The 18,107-nt window shown below is 36.2% G+C and overlaps 1 protein-coding gene, 1 long non-coding RNA gene and 2 other non-coding genes across 5 annotated transcripts in view; 1 reads left to right on the top strand and 3 right to left on the bottom strand.

Annotated features, from left to right (window-relative positions):
* LOC145542927 (uncharacterized) overlaps nt 1–18,107 on the top strand; it is a 90,994-nt gene that overhangs the window by 50,390 nt on the left and 22,497 nt on the right. The gene's annotated exons all lie outside the window — the stretch shown is intronic.
* The window catches only part of PLA2R1 (phospholipase A2 receptor 1), a 126,995-nt gene continuing 109,978 nt past the window's right edge, over nt 1,091–18,107 (bottom strand). The window contains exons 21-30 of one of the 2 annotated variants that reach the window (XM_081582807.1): nt 16,831–16,948; nt 16,014–16,144; nt 15,533–15,677; nt 12,442–12,680; nt 9,895–10,063; nt 7,943–8,083; nt 6,941–7,057; nt 5,503–5,679; nt 3,190–3,222; nt 1,091–3,068 (exon numbers count right to left, since the gene is read on the bottom strand). In XM_081582807.1, coding sequence (XP_081438933.1) covers nt 2,854–3,068; nt 3,190–3,222; nt 5,503–5,679; nt 6,941–7,057; nt 7,943–8,083; nt 9,895–10,063; nt 12,442–12,680; nt 15,533–15,677; nt 16,014–16,144; nt 16,831–16,948 — 1,485 coding nt within the window. In that variant the 3' untranslated portion in view covers nt 1,091–2,853. The remainder of the gene's footprint in view (nt 3,069–3,189; nt 3,223–5,502; nt 5,680–6,940; nt 7,058–7,942; nt 8,084–9,894; nt 10,064–12,441; nt 12,681–15,532; nt 15,678–16,013; nt 16,145–16,830; nt 16,949–18,107) is intronic. The other variant, XM_081582808.1, reaches the window with a different exon arrangement.
* Nucleotides 7,676–7,811, bottom strand: LOC145544000 (small nucleolar RNA SNORA21). The gene has a single exon (XR_014081226.1). It is a non-coding gene; the product is annotated as a small nucleolar RNA SNORA21 (small nucleolar RNA).
* TRNAC-ACA (transfer RNA cysteine (anticodon ACA)) lies at nt 10,259–10,331 on the bottom strand. Its single transcript has one exon. It is a non-coding gene; the product is annotated as a tRNA-Cys (tRNA).

Raw genomic sequence — 18,107 nt, 5'->3', positions numbered from 1 at the left:
TGGGGGAACAATGGAAACAGTGACAGACTTTATTTTGGGGGGCTCCAAAATCACTGCAGATGGTGACTGCAGCTATGAAATTAAAAGATGCTTGCTCCTTGGAAGAAAAGCTATGACCAACCTAGACAGCATATTAAAAAGCAGAGACATAACTTAGCCAACAAAGGTCCATCTTGTCAGAGCTATGGTTTTTCCAGTAGTCATGTATGGATGCAAGAGTTGGACCATAAAGAAAGCTGAGCACTGAAGAATTGATGCTTTTGAACTGTGGTGTTGGAGAAGACTCTTGAGAATCCCTTGGACTGCAAGGAGATCCAACCAATCAATCCTAAAGGAAATCAGTCCTGAATATCCATTGGAAGGACTGATGCTGAAGCGGAAACTCCAATACTTTGGCCACCTGATGTGAAGAACTGACTCATTGGAAAAGACCCTGATGCTGGGAAAGATTGAAGGCGGGAGGAGAAGGGGATGACAGAGGATGAGATGGTTGGATGGCGTCACCGACTCGACGGACGTGAGTTTGAGTAAGCTCCGGGAGTTGGTGATGGACATTGAAGCCTGGCGTGCTGCAGTCCGTGGAGTCGCAAACAGTCAGATACGACTGAGCGACTGAACTGAACTGAGTTTGTGACCCTGCTACTTTTTTTTCTTTTCTTGTATAGGTATGAAGTCTAGCTCAGATTAAAAATAGTTGTGGAAGAAAGTTTTTTTTTTAAGTGCACATATATGGAGAAGGAAATGGCAACCTACTCCAGTATTCTTGCCTGGAGAATCCCATGAACAGAGGAGCCTGGCAGGCTACAGTCCATGGGGTCGCAAGGGTCGGGCACGACTTAGCAACTAAACCACCACCACCACCATATGAATAAAGCAGAATATCTCAGTACTTCTTATTTCTGTACTTTCATTAATGTTAAGTAGTGTGTGACCTGTCCATGGGGATGTGGTTTAATACTAAATACCAAAGTACAGAGCACTGACATGCAGTACAGTTTTTTCCTGCAAAATCACTTTACTAATGACATACTTTGTCAAATTTTTATGTTCGCTTCAATATACCTTGACTGGAAGGATAATTGATTAGCAGTTTTTAGCAAGACAACCGACAAGAACAGAACTTTAATTTCACTTGACAGATTATTAAATTGGGCTAAACATCTGTTTAGTCCAGGCCAGTTCTTCTTTTGAGTCATAAACATACAACTGCCACATAATATAATATCTTAAAATAAAAAATAAAGTCCCCGAACAAACAAAATTATGGAAGTAGATTGTCTCAGCGTGTAATGACACAGCAGTAGCAAACAACTGCTTTTGGACTCTATATTAACTGTTTCAGGCCACAAAGACTTCATTCTTAGGACACATTCTTCAAGTGTTTCTAATGATGATAGTTTTCCACGTAGAGGCTTATTCCTACTTTCTCTAAGCTTCATCTTGTGACTGTTTGCCTCCAGTTTTGAGGCAGCTGGTTGTAATAATGAAAATGCACACTCTAGGGAGACTCTCCCAGTTTCTCTCTATCGTAGGCCCTTGCTTAGTCTTCATACCCACCTGATATTTTATTCTTATGCGTTTTTTGACTGCTTTACTGTTGGTTTTGCTTCATTAGACACTAGGTGCTTACCCCAGTACCTCCAGTTTCTAAAATGGCTCTTGGTACTTAACAGGAACTTGATAAACATTTATATAATGAGTAAAGTTTTGAATATTGATTATGAAGTCTTTTTTGTTTATAAGAAATGAATGAAGGGAGACCAAATCTGTGATTTTTAATTTATGGATTAGTATCATGCTTTTATTTTTTACTGACCACACTAACTAGTCCAATGCAAATGGAGTTGGTTCCCCCAAACCATAGTTTACTAAGTAAACTCTATATAGCAAAGGTATCTAGATTACTCTGGAGAGTAATTTTTTAGTACTTCTCATCACATCCTCTAGTCTCATTCTAATGAAACTAATTCACATCTTTAACTTTTCCCCTTTAAATTCAAGTTAGATTTTATATCTTTTGGTTGTTAGGAGTGGTATACAGTTTATATCTTTAATCTTAAATAAAGCTCATAAATTTTAACAGTATTAAGATCTCAATATATTCCTTTGAGCTTATCTATAAGGTTTTTTTTTTAAACTAACTTTGTTATCATTTAGTAATTGATGATTTTAGGTCACATTGCATGGTTGCTTGTCAAAGTGTGCTGCTAAAAGATCTTTACTATTTAAAGAAAGGTTACTTTTCTTTTCCTTTAGTTTGAGAAGACAGAACTAATAACAATGAATGTCACCTTAATATTAGTATAGAGTTCAGAACCTGTGAGTATTAAGCTGAGATATTAGTGTTTTGCAAACCCTGCTGTTAAACTGATTGAATAAAAACCAAACAAGAATCCTCTCAGAAGCCTTTTCTTTTTCCTCTTTTATACGAGTGTAGGACTTTAAGATTTGTTTTGCTTTCCAACCCCCTCTCTTTTAATGGAATGAGTATTGGTAAACATCTGAATAGATATCAGATTAGTTTAGAAATTCCCCAGAATTTTTGGTAAAAGCATATTAATGCAAAAACCATTATTCATGTTGGTTTGAGGGGTCTCATTTGGGAGTTTCTTTTAATAGTTCTTGTTTTCTGAATAATAAGCACTGTAAAATTTCCCCCTTTTAAAAATAGATCACAGTTTGAGGAAATAAATAAGTGAACACCTATCTGATTTGGTTACAATTCAAAACCAGTAATCATTTTAAGAATAACTAAGATGGTGACACAATTCACATTATAGTGGCATCTGGTCTGTAAAGGAAAATACTCTTCTTTGCTCATTCTCACCGCCGTGACGTTCTCTCACTTCATTATTATTGGTCATTCTTCTCAAGATCAGAAATGAGAATATTTTCTTCTAAATGTATTGTACTAAAGTTGGCTGAAGGATAATAAGGATTTCTAAACTGAGCAAGTCTCCCGAAGATAACGTTACTGTGCTTGTATATGCAGAAGGAAAGTGTGGAAATTACCAGAATTACTATCAGTGTCAGTGCTACTGTAAGAGGTATAATGCTGTGACTTGGTCCTGCAAGGAGATGAAAAAAGAAAACTTCAATGACAATGAAGTCAGATAGTTACTGTCACATAGTTACTTTCTATTTTATTTCTATGACAAATCAAAATGTTCTCTACTGTTCCAAACCTACCTTTTCCTGGATGCTTCTTTACTGTGTGAATATCTAAAATCAAATACAAAAATACTGAGTTGAAATTATCCGTTTAATTCAGCGAAGTTATGTCATTACTTCAGAAAATGATGGCCCATGGATCAAATCTGAGCACATGTTTTTGTAAATAATGTTTTATTAGAACTCAGCCATGTTTCTGTCATCTTTGGCTGCTTTTTTGCTACAGTTGAAGTGTGACAGAGACCATATGGCTCCTATATCCTGACATATTTACTATTTAATCCTTTACAAGAAAAATTTGCTGACTGCTGATTTATACAATCATCATTATTAGTGCTCACAAAGACATATACCGCCTGTTTTTAAGCCGAAGAATCCTCATCCAGTCTCAGCACTGTGCTGCAATAAAAATACGAGTAAAATATAGTCCCTGCCTACAAGGAACTCAGTTTTGTTGGGATCTGATGTGGAGTTGGTCCAGTAATGATAACCTCCCTGGCTTTTTGCAGATTTAAAAAATGAGTACCTTCTCATGTCTCAAGAATCTTGGGAAATGAATAATAGCTCTTCCATTCAAAAAGTTTGAGGGTTCCTGTTTGAGGATCTTCTACTGAAAGAATATATCTTTTCCAAGTAGACTCTATATCAGAATTTGAACTCTGCTATTTTTGATCCTGGCAAAGATACAGAGAAATATACAGGGAATGACCCAGAGAAAGAGCAGTAAAGGACTTGTCAGTGGAGGACTCCTTGGTGCACTACTTAAGACCCATGAAGAAATGTCAACATTGTTACCAGTAGCAAAAACACATTTATATATGTATATATAAAACCTTGATTTTCCCAAGATTTTAAAAATAATACTATATGATTTTACATAATATTATTGAAAACGTAGTATTATGTATGTGTAAGGATACTTTCCAAAGAAAGGCTGACGAATGGATATTCATTCTCAGGATGGAGGCAGTGGGCAGGTGTAGAAGGGACTCATGGAGTTAGAAAATTTGGAGTGTAGTCCTCCCTGTGGCCTCAGTTTGGACAAGTACTTTTCTCATCTGTAACATGGGAGTTGTATCTGTTTCACTGCCTTGAAAACTTGTCGTGAAGAATGAAAGAGGTGTACTGTGTAGTACAGGAAACCTTAAAGATTTGAATAGACATGAGGTGTTTCTAATTTGTTCTTGATAGCTGAATGCTAGTGGTTGCTTGGGCACACTATTTATTAGGTTAGCCATGTTTTCCACACAGAGCTGATACCTACACTTTTGGAACTTCAAACTTTGGTTCCTACACCTACCAGTTTTTGCTTTTTCATTGCCAGTATCTAATCAGTCACTAAAGACTGATGATTCTCTTTTCTTATTTTCTCCCTCCATTTTTGTTCTAGTTCTAGCACTCAAATTACAGCTGTCTCCCTTGCATCCACTGTAGGTGTCTACAGAACACTTAGGGGTTCCCTGTGTCCTTCACCATGAAGTCCAGCTCTTTAACTCAGCACTCCCTGTGGATGGATCCTACAGAAATATGCTTTTACCCCATAACCACCCAGTGTGGTCTAGTCTTAAGTTCATTCTCTATTTCTGTCTTTAGTCTTACTGAAATGTTTGACCAGTATTCTTTCCCTCCTCTATTCTCTTTATCTTTTACTATTCCAAAGCTGCATCCCCTCTCTAAAGTATTCTTCAGGACCCCAGGCCACATCAATCCCCCCTTCTTTATAATACTGGCATCTAGAAACTGTTGTGATTATTATAAACATCTTCCACTGTTAATGATCCTCACTGTCTTAGAAATCTCTATCATTTGTAACTGACTAGAATTTTCTGGCTTATATTTCTAAATTTTTATCACCACAAACTGAGTATATAGCTCAAGATGAAGTTAAAGTATGATTTATAATATACTATGCCTTGCAGTAGAAAAACACATCTACTTATCCACAGTAAGGATACCTAGACCTGAATTATATTTCCTGGGACCAAAAATGATACTTTAAACTTCTGAGTAGCAGTTGCCAGAATGAGACTTGCTTGTTTACATTTCCAGCTCTATTTGCTTGAGGTAAAACTGCCTTTTTGCCCATTAATATAACAGCCAGATGACACAAGAAAGTCATAGTCTTTGAGTTGATTTATAATGATTTTTCTCAGCATATGAGAGAAAGCTGGTATGTTCTGTAAATTATTTGATGTAAAACAAGACAATAATGTCAGAATCTATTTGAACACTCTCTGAATATTTGAATTTTAAAAGTTTTAAGTGTAAAGAGGTGGGTCAGCTTTAGTCAGGGTGGAATCAAATGAGGATTTACCTTTGAACTTTACCCACCTGCTTCCATTTTACATATAAATCCTTTTTTGTCTTGACATGAGGATAATTGCCACACTCCTTCAGGGATCCTCAGAGCAACACACGGATGGGGTTTGAAGTGGTCCACCTCTGGCTTCCGAATACCCCAGTTTGATTGATCTGTGGGAGTTCCATCAAACCACTTTATGGTTTCATCTGTGGAAAAAAAATGCTAACTTATTATGAATTACGTACATGGTTATCAAACGTACTAAGTGTTGAATAAACCATAGAAAGCAGCCCCTAAATTTAATGAGACTCTCCTTGTCTGATGCATTCAGTTCAGTAGGTGCAATCATGAACTCATCATCAAGAGGTAGGTGTTAGTAAAGCTGTCATGTGAACAACTCTCTTTATGGTAGATATGAGGTTCTAATGTAGTTCATTTGAGATATCATGTTTCTTAATATAACAGTTTGAATTTTAAAAGTTCTTTATCATTATAACCAATTTAAAGAAATCATTTGAAGTCCTAACATCTATATCATTACAAAAGAGCTCACTTTTTAAAAGAATTTTACAGTGAGCTTCTTTAAAAAAGCAAGCCAGTGGTGTACCAAAGGGTGAAGAAGCTGATAGAATCCATCTGTGTGAAAGTGATAAGGAGGTGCCTTGTATGAAAAAGATTTAAAACAAGCAGTAAAACTAAGCATACGTCTGTCAGCTTTTTTATTATCACCCTTTGCTAGAAGTTTTAAGCAATATCTGTGATTGAAATACTTTTCCTTGCCAGTATGGACCCATCGCTCCCCTGTGACAAGTTCTCCATTCCAGTTTAAAGTAATTTTCTTTACAAGTACTTTCTTTGTTTAATTTATTTTTAATTGGAGGATAATTGCTTTACAATGTTGTGTTGGTTTCTGTCATATATCAACATGAATCAGCCACAGGTGTACATATGTCCCCTTTCTTCTGATACAAGTACTTTCAATAACCATCAATAACATAAAGAAAAAAACATCATACTCTCATCTAATTACAAACTCTGGCTTTTATGAGTAGCAAATAACAATTCTATTAGCACTGTTTATCACTGGGACGTTTCCATAGCTCTACTGTGCTCTTATATGACATTTGGGAACACAGGATATTTTAAAGTAAATATGGCTTTGATGTCTTATGACTAAATCTGTGAACACAAAGTTCCAGTCAAACATCTCTTCATAATGTGAGATTAAGTATAAAATAAACTTGTTTGTTTTCATTTTTGGTTTTCTGGGACTATTTCAAAGAACAAGAGGGTATAAAAAATGGTTAGCAACGTTGTCTTTGGAAGAAATGGCTTTAGGATTTATGATATTTTTTCACAGCAAATGTACCCAAGGCGAGCTTTCTGGTTTGCAGATGTTATTTGCATCAACCTTGACCACTGTGTATTTATTTATGCCCTCTCCTCTTTTCTACCCAAGTTACTTACTGTTACCATCAAACTGAGCATTCAGCCAAATCATCTGGACTGAAGAACGGAAAGCTAAAAGCTCTTCTAGGAGAAAAGAGTTTTCACTTTCATCTTTGATTGTTAAAAGATTAGAGCCTATAAAAGAGACAAACAGCAAATGAATAAGTATTTGTGTGTATATGTAAATATAATTAAAATAATAATTCATAAAGCTCAGGCTTAGACACATGTAAGTCAATAAGTTAGAGCGCTCCCTCACACACCATACACAAAAGTAAACTCAAAATGTTTTAAAGACTTGCAGGTAAGACGTAACATCACTAAACTCCTAGAGGAGAGCATAGGCAAAATATTTTCTGACATAAATCGTAGCAATATTTTCTTAGGTCAGACTCCTAAAGCAAAAGAGATAAAAGCACCGTATACCAGAAACTAACACATTGTAAATCAGCTATACTTCAATTAAAAAAAAGCTCAGTCTTTGAAAAGTGAAACTTTCCATTGTAAATAAGTGATTTTTGATTAAAAATTTAAAGGTAATATGACACATTAAAAGATGCAAACTGGTACTTAAAGCATAGAATGTTAATTTGGGAGAACAGTTAAGATTCATATTCAGATACATTCAAAGGGAACATTTTCTTGGGAATGTGCAGTATCCTGAGACATCACCTTGGGTTTTTCATTGTATTCTGGACATTGAACACATTAGCTGTAAATTCAATAATATTTACTTTTTCAGTTTTTTTTCCACCTTGTCACACTACCGATTGAAGCAAAACAACACAACATGCTGCCACTTCACCCAAAAGCAGTGTTTTCACTCTGCCCTTTCTTGACAGCTCAGCAGGTCATTAGCAAAAGGCCCACTGAGTGCTTTTAAAAGAGGGTACTTTTTCAATTATTTTTGTTTTGCTCCTAATGTCACTGAATTATCAGACAAATGAAGAAAATGACATTGTTTACTGAAATGTCAAGAAGGAACACATTGAAAGCATTTTACCACCACGGAAGAATTACCTTTCTTTTTGCAAAATTCATGAGCAGCCTCAAAACTTGTGCTGTCTAGGACTGTAGAAAAACTGTAGCAATTACTTTTGAATTTTATCCAGGGAATTGATGTTTCTGAGCACAACTCTAGGTGTCCAGACAGTCTCGTTTCTATGAACAAAATCAGTTATGATTTCAGGGTGGTAACTGAGTTCATTTATTGAAATAAACATTGTATTACACTCTACAAAAGATGAAGATAAATATATGTAATGAGATTTTCATGATAATACTCTGAAAGAGTGGGTTTAATGTAAATGATCACAAAACTGAAATGGCTTATAGCATGTCTGGCAGAAATAATCTTTACTGTACAGAACAGGGTATATTAATGCATAGCTTCACGGGCTTAGTTTGGGTGCTATCTTTCATATTTACAATTAGTATTGGAAAAAAGATTGGAAAAACTGGGGAATAAGATTCACAGAAATACTAGCAGCTGAGTGAAGTTGACAAAAGGCACTTCAAATGTACAAAATGTGTTCCATTCAATGGTGAAGATTTAGTAAATCCTTACCTGCTAGTTAACTTATTAGAGAAAATTAATCATTCAGTAAAGCATCATAACATAGCACAGCATAACACATCATAATATAACAACATCATAACAAAGTAACTTGTCATATCATATCATATCATGATACGACATAACACCACATATAACTAAGTGGAATTTGGGATGGACTTCGCTTCAGAGGGCAAGCATGAGAGTCAGATGCATCCACTCTGAGATCCTAGGTGTGTGGCTGTGGGTATGTTACTATCTTCCCCACACTCCCACACACATAAAAGAGAGTTAACAATAACATCTTTCTTACAACTTAAGAAGTTTAGGTGAGCTAGTGTCTAACAACTTAAGCACTCAATAAATGCAGTGTTATTGAGAAGAGAAGGATAATTTTACCGTGTTTTAGAAGGAGAACTGGCTTTCCCAATATATGTGACTATCATTTACATTTTTGTCCTGAATTGTTTTGATCTGAAGTTATGTAATATGTGTGCTATTTGACTTACAGTATCCGGAATGTAAATAAACACATGCACACTTATTAAACGAGAGATGTAAAAAGAAACCAGTTAGTGTTAAGGAACTCTCTTTTTATATACCAAAGCAATCAAAAGACAAGGGCTCTGATTTAATGGGATAGATATGACATCAGAGATCAAGGAAACTTGGATTCTACTCCAAGAAGTAGTTGTTAGACATCTATGAGATCTTCAGGAAGCTATTTAATGCTCTGAGTTTAAGTTTAATTTTTAAAGTTCACCTGGTTGGACAAGGTGACCTTTAAGTGTAATGAGATTTATTGTCATTATCACCATGTTTTATATATGCATATAAGTATAAATATTATTACTATGATGATGATGGTTCTAGCATCTTATTAGTCTTGGACTTAAACAAATCCTCAGTATTCAAGAGCCTCCAGGTATTCAAGATCCTCCACACCTGCTTCTAACCTATGGTTCTAGCTTGATTTCCTACTTCTCTCACCATAAACCTGCCATGCAGGAAAGTCTCAACACCAGCTTTACTTATACATGTCCAGTCCTTTCTGCCTTCCATGTGTGCCCAAGCCTTTCTGCTCAGAGTGCCTCTCCATGTCCCAGAGTTTCCTGATTCCACCCATTCATCAAGACCAATCTCCACAGTCATGTCCTTCAAGAAACCTTTTTACTTTTCCCCAAGTGGATCTAATGTGTCCACTTTCTTGCTAACCCCCACAACACTTGCTATGGTTCTTGTATCATTTGGTAGCCCTGCCTCCTGTAACAGTTATTTGTCTGTATATCACCTACCAGACCAAATCCTTCTTGAAGGCAGATAATTCTTTCTACTCTCCCTCAAAGCTCCTACTTAGCACAGTGCCTTGCATAGTACAGGTTCACAGCACATATTTCTCGAGTTGAATAGAACCTACCAGTGGGCACTTGACAAATGGCTCCTTGCAGATACGACTCGCAGGCTGTGCTACTCCACCGTCCACTGGTGTCAGCAAAAACACAGTCACCAAGGAAGGATGATTCATCATCTTTCCAAAAAGTGAAGGAAGATTTGGTGCCATCTGACCAGTCAAAACTAAGACCGTTCTGTGGAGAGAAATTGAACCATCATTTCCTTGCTGTGAATGCTGGTGGCATTGGCCAATGCTGTCTGAGTGAGTGAAGTTGCTCAGTTGTGTCCAACTCTTTGCGACCCCATGGACTGTAGCCTACCAGGCTTCTCTGTCCATGGGATTTTCCAGGCAAGAGTACTGGAGTGGGTTGCCATTTCCATACTGGGATCTTCCTGACCCAGGGATTGAACCTGGGTCTCCTGCATTGTAGGCAGACGCTTTACCCTCTGAGCCACCAGGGAAGCCCTTAATGCTGTCTGAGAAGCCCTCAATTCACACATGGATTTTTATTTCCACTTCTACACTTTTATTTTAGGAAGCCTAGGACAGCTTGTGAGTATGGCCTGACAAAAAGGACTCTCTGACACAAGCAGTGTCTTTCTTAGTTTTTGGGAATCCTTGGTTCCTGTCCATCAAATTTCCCAGTAAGCAATCAGAGTGAAGCTGTTCTATATCTTGTTCTTTATTGTTGTTGTTTAGTCACTAAGTTGTGTCCAACTCTTTTGTGACCCCATGGACTGTAGCCTGCCAGGATCCTCTGTCTGTAAGATTTCCCAGGCAAGAATACTGAAGTGGGTTGCCATTTCCTTCTTCGGGGGATCTTCCCAACCCAGGGATCAAACATGAGTCTCTTGAACTGGCAGGTGAATTCTTTACCACTGAGCCACCAGGGAAGCCCATCTCATTCTTTACACCAAAATAAATTTAAGATTGAGGCACAGGTTCAGTCCCTGGGTCAGGAAGATCCCCTGGAGAAGGAAATGACAACCCACTCCGGTATTCTTATATGGGAAGTCCCATGGACAGAGGAGCCTGGTGGGCCATAGTCCATGGGGTTGCGAAAGTCACACATGACTTAGCAGCTAAACAACAACAGCAACAAAGGTTCATACATGTAGTTGAAAACATAAAAGTGCCAAAGAAAATTTGGCTAAATAGTTTATGCTCTTAACATGGGAAAAATCTTTCCATGTCTGATAAAAGTATCCAGAGACCATAAAGCAAAATTGCCTATAGAAAGTTAAAACATTCTGTAATACAAAAATACAATAAGGAAAACAACAACAATAAATACAACAAACAGCCATGAAATACCATCCTTTCACCTATCCTACTGGCAAGGATTAAAATTTTGACATACTCAGTGTTGACAAGGATGTGAAAAAACTAGATGTTATCATATACTGTTGTTAGCATGTAAATTGTCATAAACTTTTGGAGGACAATTTGGCACCATTGCTTGTTAAAATTTAAAGTGTACTTAGCAACTTCACTTCTGGGGATTTATCCTACTTGTACAAGGGTATTTGTTGTGCCTTATTTGGAGCTGTGAGAACTGGGAAGAACCCAAAAGTCCATTCACAGGAGAATGGTTCAATAAATTGTGGCATATCAGTATATGCTGCTGTCTCAAAGACTGTATTAGACTTTTATGAGCTGACACAGAAAGCTGTACAACCTATATTAGTAAAAAGGCAAGGTTAAGGACAGTATATATATAGTATGAGCTCACTTATATTTAAAAAAGAGTATACCTTTTAATCCATCACATGTGTATATATATATATATATATATATATGTATACCCAGAAAATTTGTAAATGACACACAAGAAAATGTTTACAGTGATTGACTTTGAGGAGTGGAACTAGAGGTCAGGATTGAATAGATTTACTTTTCATTATTTGAGTAACCACTTTCATTTAAAAAATATTATTTTCCAAACCATATCACTAGAGGGGAAAAATAACATACATGTTAAGTTACAAGGAGTACTGAATTAATTAATGACCAAATTTCTAGGCAGGAGGCATGATTCATTTTTCTTGGGGATTCTTTAAATGCAGCAAATTACCCAAATTCAAGTGTTTGAGTTCAGGATGTATTCTAGTACACATATGAGGCAGTATCCTGAAATTTCTCAGACATCTTCAGAGAATCTTTGAAGGGTATTAATTTCCAGAAATTAGGCAAGTAGTTATTTACTCTAAAAAGGGACACCTTTATTTTGTAGTCATATGCTGCTCATAAGGTTGGTCAATAGTTATTGTATGCTCATAGTATTAGCTGCTCAGTCATGTCCGACACTTTGTGACCCCATGGACTGTAGCCCACCAGGCTCCTCTGTCCATGGAATTCTCCAGGCAAAAATAATGGAATGGGTTGCCATTTCCTTCTCCATTGTTCATAGGGTTGGTCAATAGTTATTGTATAATCCAATTACTTAAATGTTACACTGAGTGTTATTTCGTTACTCTGTTTTTCTGTGGTAATGTCAGTGGCTATCTCACTAAGGAGGTAGATGTGAAACTTATTATGCAAGAATCGTAAGCAGGATTTTAGGAAACCTACATCTTCAGTGAACAGTCCAATCCAGTGGGCATATCCTACCCGGTTAAGGATAACAGTGAGGAAAGACTGGTGGTACTGGTCTGTAATGCTGGCCAGTTCTGCTCCGTGCATCAGGCAGGTTTTTAGTGCTGCATACCAAGTCATATTTGCATGAATGATTTTGTAAGTTCTGTTTCCATATTCTAAGGTATTAGGGATTGGATACATATCAGATATATTTATACTGTGTCCAGAAGTATCTAGAACAAGAACAGAAACAAAAATTATTTATAGCATCTGGATGAGAAAGGGGGAGGCAAAGCTTAGCATGGATCCCAGTACAATGATCCATACTATTGTTAACATCAGGGTTTTTCTTCCCAGAACTGACTATTTCAAAATGAAGACAGTATCTGTAAGTTTAGGTGATGCTAAAGGACAAAAACACTTAGAAAATTTAATGAATGAGTTTTTAAACATATATAAACATATAGTGAATCATTTCTAGATTTCCTGTTTTTGCTAATCCCTTGTCAAACTGACTACTTTTTTGTGAAACTGATAGTGACCTTGTTAGGCACGTTTAATTCTAGTAGATACACTCAGCCTTATACATATATTAAGTTCTGTTGCTGGCAGAACTTAATATTTACTGAGAGAATACTAACAAATACAATGTAGTCAAATACTGCTTTGCAGACATAATTTACAAATGTAAATTCTCAAATATAACACTATTAAACTTTTGAGACTGATAGTTGCTATCCTGTTTAATATTAATATAATTTCTAAAGAGAAGTTAAAAATAAGTTAATAAATGCTTAGAAATACATTACAGTTCTTACAAACCATTATTATTAATATGTCACCCCCTGTCAGAGTCAAGATTTATAAATGAAAAGACTAGGTTTTCCTACACATGATAATTGGTTCTTCGTGTTCATGAGTGGCTGTGATCAAGTGAAAACCAAGCTCGTGTTATACAGAGATGTTTCCTCTTTGATACATACATTTGCCATTTTGTTCTGTAATATATTCAGGCTAAATTTAGGAATTCTAGAACACAAAGACAGGGTATTTCTGAACTGTCTGATCTAAAGTAGCTGGGATTTCTCTCTGTATACTGTTTTTATCACATTTAGGGTGAAAAGGAGCACGAGGAGATGTAGATAGACCCAAAGACCTGGGACTCAATCGCAGACCTGACCCTAAATGGCTTAGAGACCTTGGCCAAATTAGTCAATCTCTCTAAACTTCAAATTTCTGGTCTGTGAGAGATTACTAAAGCCTTTGTTAGAGGTATGAGGGTAAAATTCAAGGAGATGTTTATGTACAGCACTTACTATAGGGTGTGGAATTCATCAGGCACTCAAAAAATGCTACTTCTTGCTCTCCTCTCCTAGTCTTGTCATACTCTCCCAAATAAAAATGGCAGAGTGGGGATTTGACTTTTCCTGACACTGTTACCTCAATGTAGCAGTAATGCATATTGTAAAACCATTGTAAAACCAAAGTGAAATGAATCTATTCACCAACTAAAATTTTTTTTTCCCAACTAAATTTTGATGGACCACACTTTCATCATCTGTTTTTCTTTGTAGAAGTCTGTTTACCAGCTGATGTACCAAGTCTAAACGTTATTTATACAAAACCAATATAACACCAAAGTAGCTGTTTAATAACAGTTATTAAAACTAAAGTAACTGGAATTCTTTGTATGTGTGACTTAAATGCCAGTTTAATTGACTCTCCCCACTAAGTCATGCACATGTATTTTCACATATATGAATTTCTTACTAAATCAAGATTCAGAGAAGATGAGACACTTTACTGAAAGTTTATTTACAGAGATGGGGTAGGAACCCAGGTGGTATTTGAACTCCACCACCATTGCTCTATACTGTCTCCAAAAAATCATATATATTCTTAGTTCCAGAAATATCAAAGAGAGAAAGTGGTTCAGAGAGTAATGAAAAGATCAACATTATTGTTAAATACAATGATTCTATTCCTATAATAAATATAACAATTCTATTCTTAGAATAGAAGAGAATCATTGTATTTAACCAAGAGACCTTGAATATGTTCCTTATTTTTCCTAAGCCTCAAGGTCCTCATCTGTAAAATGGGGAGGCTTTTACCTACTTCATAGAATTGTTGTGAGGATTTATGGCATAATACTTATAAAACGAAAGCACAGTTCCAGCGGCGTCATAAGTGTGCAAGTAATGATATGCTGATATTATTTTTTTTCCTACAAGGCTCTGCTCTTCTCATAATACTCTTGCTATAACTGATCTGATATCTTCTTTCAGTTCCTAATCACTACTATACTTAAGTGATAACTGTGAACTAGGAAATAGGGTTTTCCTGAAACTGCTTTTATTAGGATGGTTGATACTTAAGCATCAAAGAGTTCGCATGTATGTAACACTAAGACGTATAATTCATATTCCAAGTAAACATGTATATCCTCGGCTGCCTAGAATTCCACACAGCTCTAGACACAGACAATGGCCTTCTAGGGAAGCCTGGGACTGGGTAAAAGCATGAGATGTGAGCTCTTGTTAGTTGTTATTTTTATCACTCAAGGTCACTTAGAGTGCATCTACACTGTTCACTGTCCCCACTGGCTACTTGTAGCACTATAGCTCTGGTATTTCAAACCAGAAGTCACTGGGGGTTCTGATAATCAGATCTAGAAAACTGCTGTATGCCATGTTTAGCCACAGATACCATTTTAGGGTTCCTAAAAAGGAATTAAGTACTGAGTTGGCTTATTTCCTTGACTCTTTTCCAATAATTTTTCAATGTCTTTTTAATAATCTGAACAGATACATAATCCTAAAGCAAGCAGTAAAACCTTTTAAAATGACCAAAATGAATGTATAAACTTGGTCATCACTCACGTGGTCTCTGGAGTCCTTAGACCCTCACTAGCGGGTGCAGCCCTGAGGTAGTGGAGATTAAGTGACCATATGTGTGTAAAGCTCAAAGAATAAGTGCTGGCACTATTAGCTATGAAACTATCATCTATACAGTGTGTAAACAAATGTAGAAGAGAAGAGTGGGCCATGGAAATAAATGGAATAAGAAAGCAAATATTTCTTACCCTGCATTTTTTCACAAACAAACCCATAACCTTCTCTACAGTCTTCAAAATACCATTTTCCAGTGAAATGAAAATTAGGATTATTTGACAGCAAGCCACAGAGAGGAATGCGTTTTTGAACTTCAGTGGTGTTGTGATTTGGAATCTTCAAAAAAAATACATGTTTAAAAAAATGGTAACATATAACATTATTATAACATTAACATTTTTATTAAGAACATAATTTTAAAAATTCAAACACTATTATTCCTTTATTTGCATTTAATAAACCTGTTAACAAATCACTTTATAACCCACAAAATAAATAAATAATTATTGTGATGAGTAATTACATCTATTGAATGCATGAAAATTATATGAAATTATGTTATTAAACATTAATATATTAACAACAAACTAATAAAAATAAAACTTCAGTAAACAAGTCTCAAATAGGATCTCTTGCTAAAATGACTGATAAAAAATAAATCTTAAAACTTACATTTACTATATCAAATGGAGACCAATTAGAATATGACACAGGTCTTCCATTTAGCCATTTTTCATAATCATCATTTTGTAACCCTATCCACACATTAGTGGTATGGCCAAAAAGATTCATGGTAATGAAAGCTGAAAAATAAGAATACATTAGCAAATTTAATACACATAAACCATTTGGATAATCATCAGATGCTGTTTATAGCTATGATTTTATTTAAATATCAGCAAAACTTAATTACTAATCAATTGTAGGAATTCATTACTTTGTCCTTATTAACGTAATACAGTCTCTTTCATTTTTTTCAGCTTAAATTGACAGAAATTAGCTGGCTAAACCTGGAATTTCATCATATCATTAACAAAACAATTTTCAATGTTCATTCAATGTCTTCCTAAGCAAAGGAGGGATAATCGCTTATGCTTAAACCAAAGTATACAATTACTGCCTAAATAGCAAATAAAAGTATGTAGGGATCTAAAAGGATCTAAAAAGTTATACCATGCAATTATAATAGACTTTACCTCAGATTATTTTAGCTATTTTGAAATACTGATCATAAGTATGTCTTTATTCTTTCCATTACTCCTGGTGAGACAAAAGGCTCTGAAAAATCAGCAGTTTCTAAGCAATGGAGTGTACTAACTTTTACAGATATCATAATATAAACCTTATAGGTCACACTGAAAAGTTAGTGTCACCAGCAACACAATACTTAAAATGTTGGTTTGGAAAGGTTAGTATTTCAAAGAAATATTTTAATAGACACTTCAGTAAAAATGGCGATTTTTGCCTGAGTGAACATTGAGTACGCTACCTTGTTCCACCTCATTTTCAATGGCAACCAGTGTCCCCCCTTCTTCAACACAAAAATCTTGAGCAGATGTCCAGTTCTTCCAGTCACTTGGGCCTTCAGGGATTTTCAGCAAAAGGCACTATAAAAATGTCCCATAAAAGCATTCATTTCTATATGTTTCTAAGTGAACTAAAAGTTTCCTAAACACACTGAGGATCAGCTTTTTTTTTTTTTTAATTTTTTTTTTTTTGAGGATCAGCTTTGAAAATTTTTTTATGATTTTCTTGGACAGAAGCGACTCTTTTTTTTTTTTTTTTTTTCCCCAGCTACTCCAAAGGTGTGAAAGCAAAACCAAGAGGACCAGCTTTCAGGGTGAGTCAGGCCTTTTGTGCATCTGCATCAGGTGGCCTCAGAGGCAGCGATGTGTTTTGTCATGCAGGATGTCAGAACAATGTCTTCTGCTCAGTGAAAAATAGCATTCCTTCTAAAAAGAAGCCAGCCTCACTGCAGAGTTTAGAGGGGAGGAGTTCATCTAAAAAAATTTCTTTTGGTGGTAGTTAATATGTTCATTTGATTTTATTTACAAATACACTCTCTCACTTTTAAGTGAGAGAGGAATCCTGGAGACTCAGACCACATCAGGAATTTAAAGTCCCAAAATACCTGGAGTCAGCCATGTGGTCCAAAAGTCAGTGAGGAAGAGCGGGAAAAGAAAAGAATGAGCCAAAAAGGGAAGAAAAGCAAGAGCAGGACCAAGGAAGCCTAGGAAGGAGAAACAGAGGGAAGGGTCGCAACAGTGTCAAGTGGAACTCAGAAAGAAGGCTGTGGGGTTTGGCAGTGAGAGCTGACTGTTACTCAGGAGAGAATCACGTCTGTGGCATGGCAGGGGTTACTCATTATGGAACAAGAGGTATGGAATGGTAACTGCTAGGCAGAGTAGGCAAGTTGAAGAAAAGCACCGCCTCACTAAGCTCCGTGAAGTTTAACCATGTTACTCAGGCTATCTGGAATCAGAGGAGAGCAGACAGAAAGACAGAAGAGAAAGCCTTAGGCAGAGTTCCAGAGAAGTTGGGAAAGACTTTCTGCAAAAAATATTCCATGTGGATCATTCTCTCATCAACGAACATAGCCATCCCTGGTCAATGACGAGTCTGAGCTTGAGATCTACCACTGAGAAAATCCCAGCTACAAGATTATTCTAGGTTAATGTGGCACCCTGCACTTGAGACAGCATCCTACTCCATCCTTCTTTAATATCTAAATGTATCAGTCCCTCATCCTTTCCCTACCATCATAAA

This window comes from Giraffa tippelskirchi, chromosome 3, assembly GCF_054371585.1.
Source record: "Giraffa tippelskirchi isolate mGirTip1 chromosome 3, T2T-mGirTip1v1.2.pri, whole genome shotgun sequence".
Lineage (NCBI taxonomy): Eukaryota > Metazoa > Chordata > Mammalia > Artiodactyla > Giraffidae > Giraffa > Giraffa tippelskirchi.
Note: the sequence above shows the minus strand (reverse complement) of the source record. Positions and strands in the feature narration are given on the sequence as shown.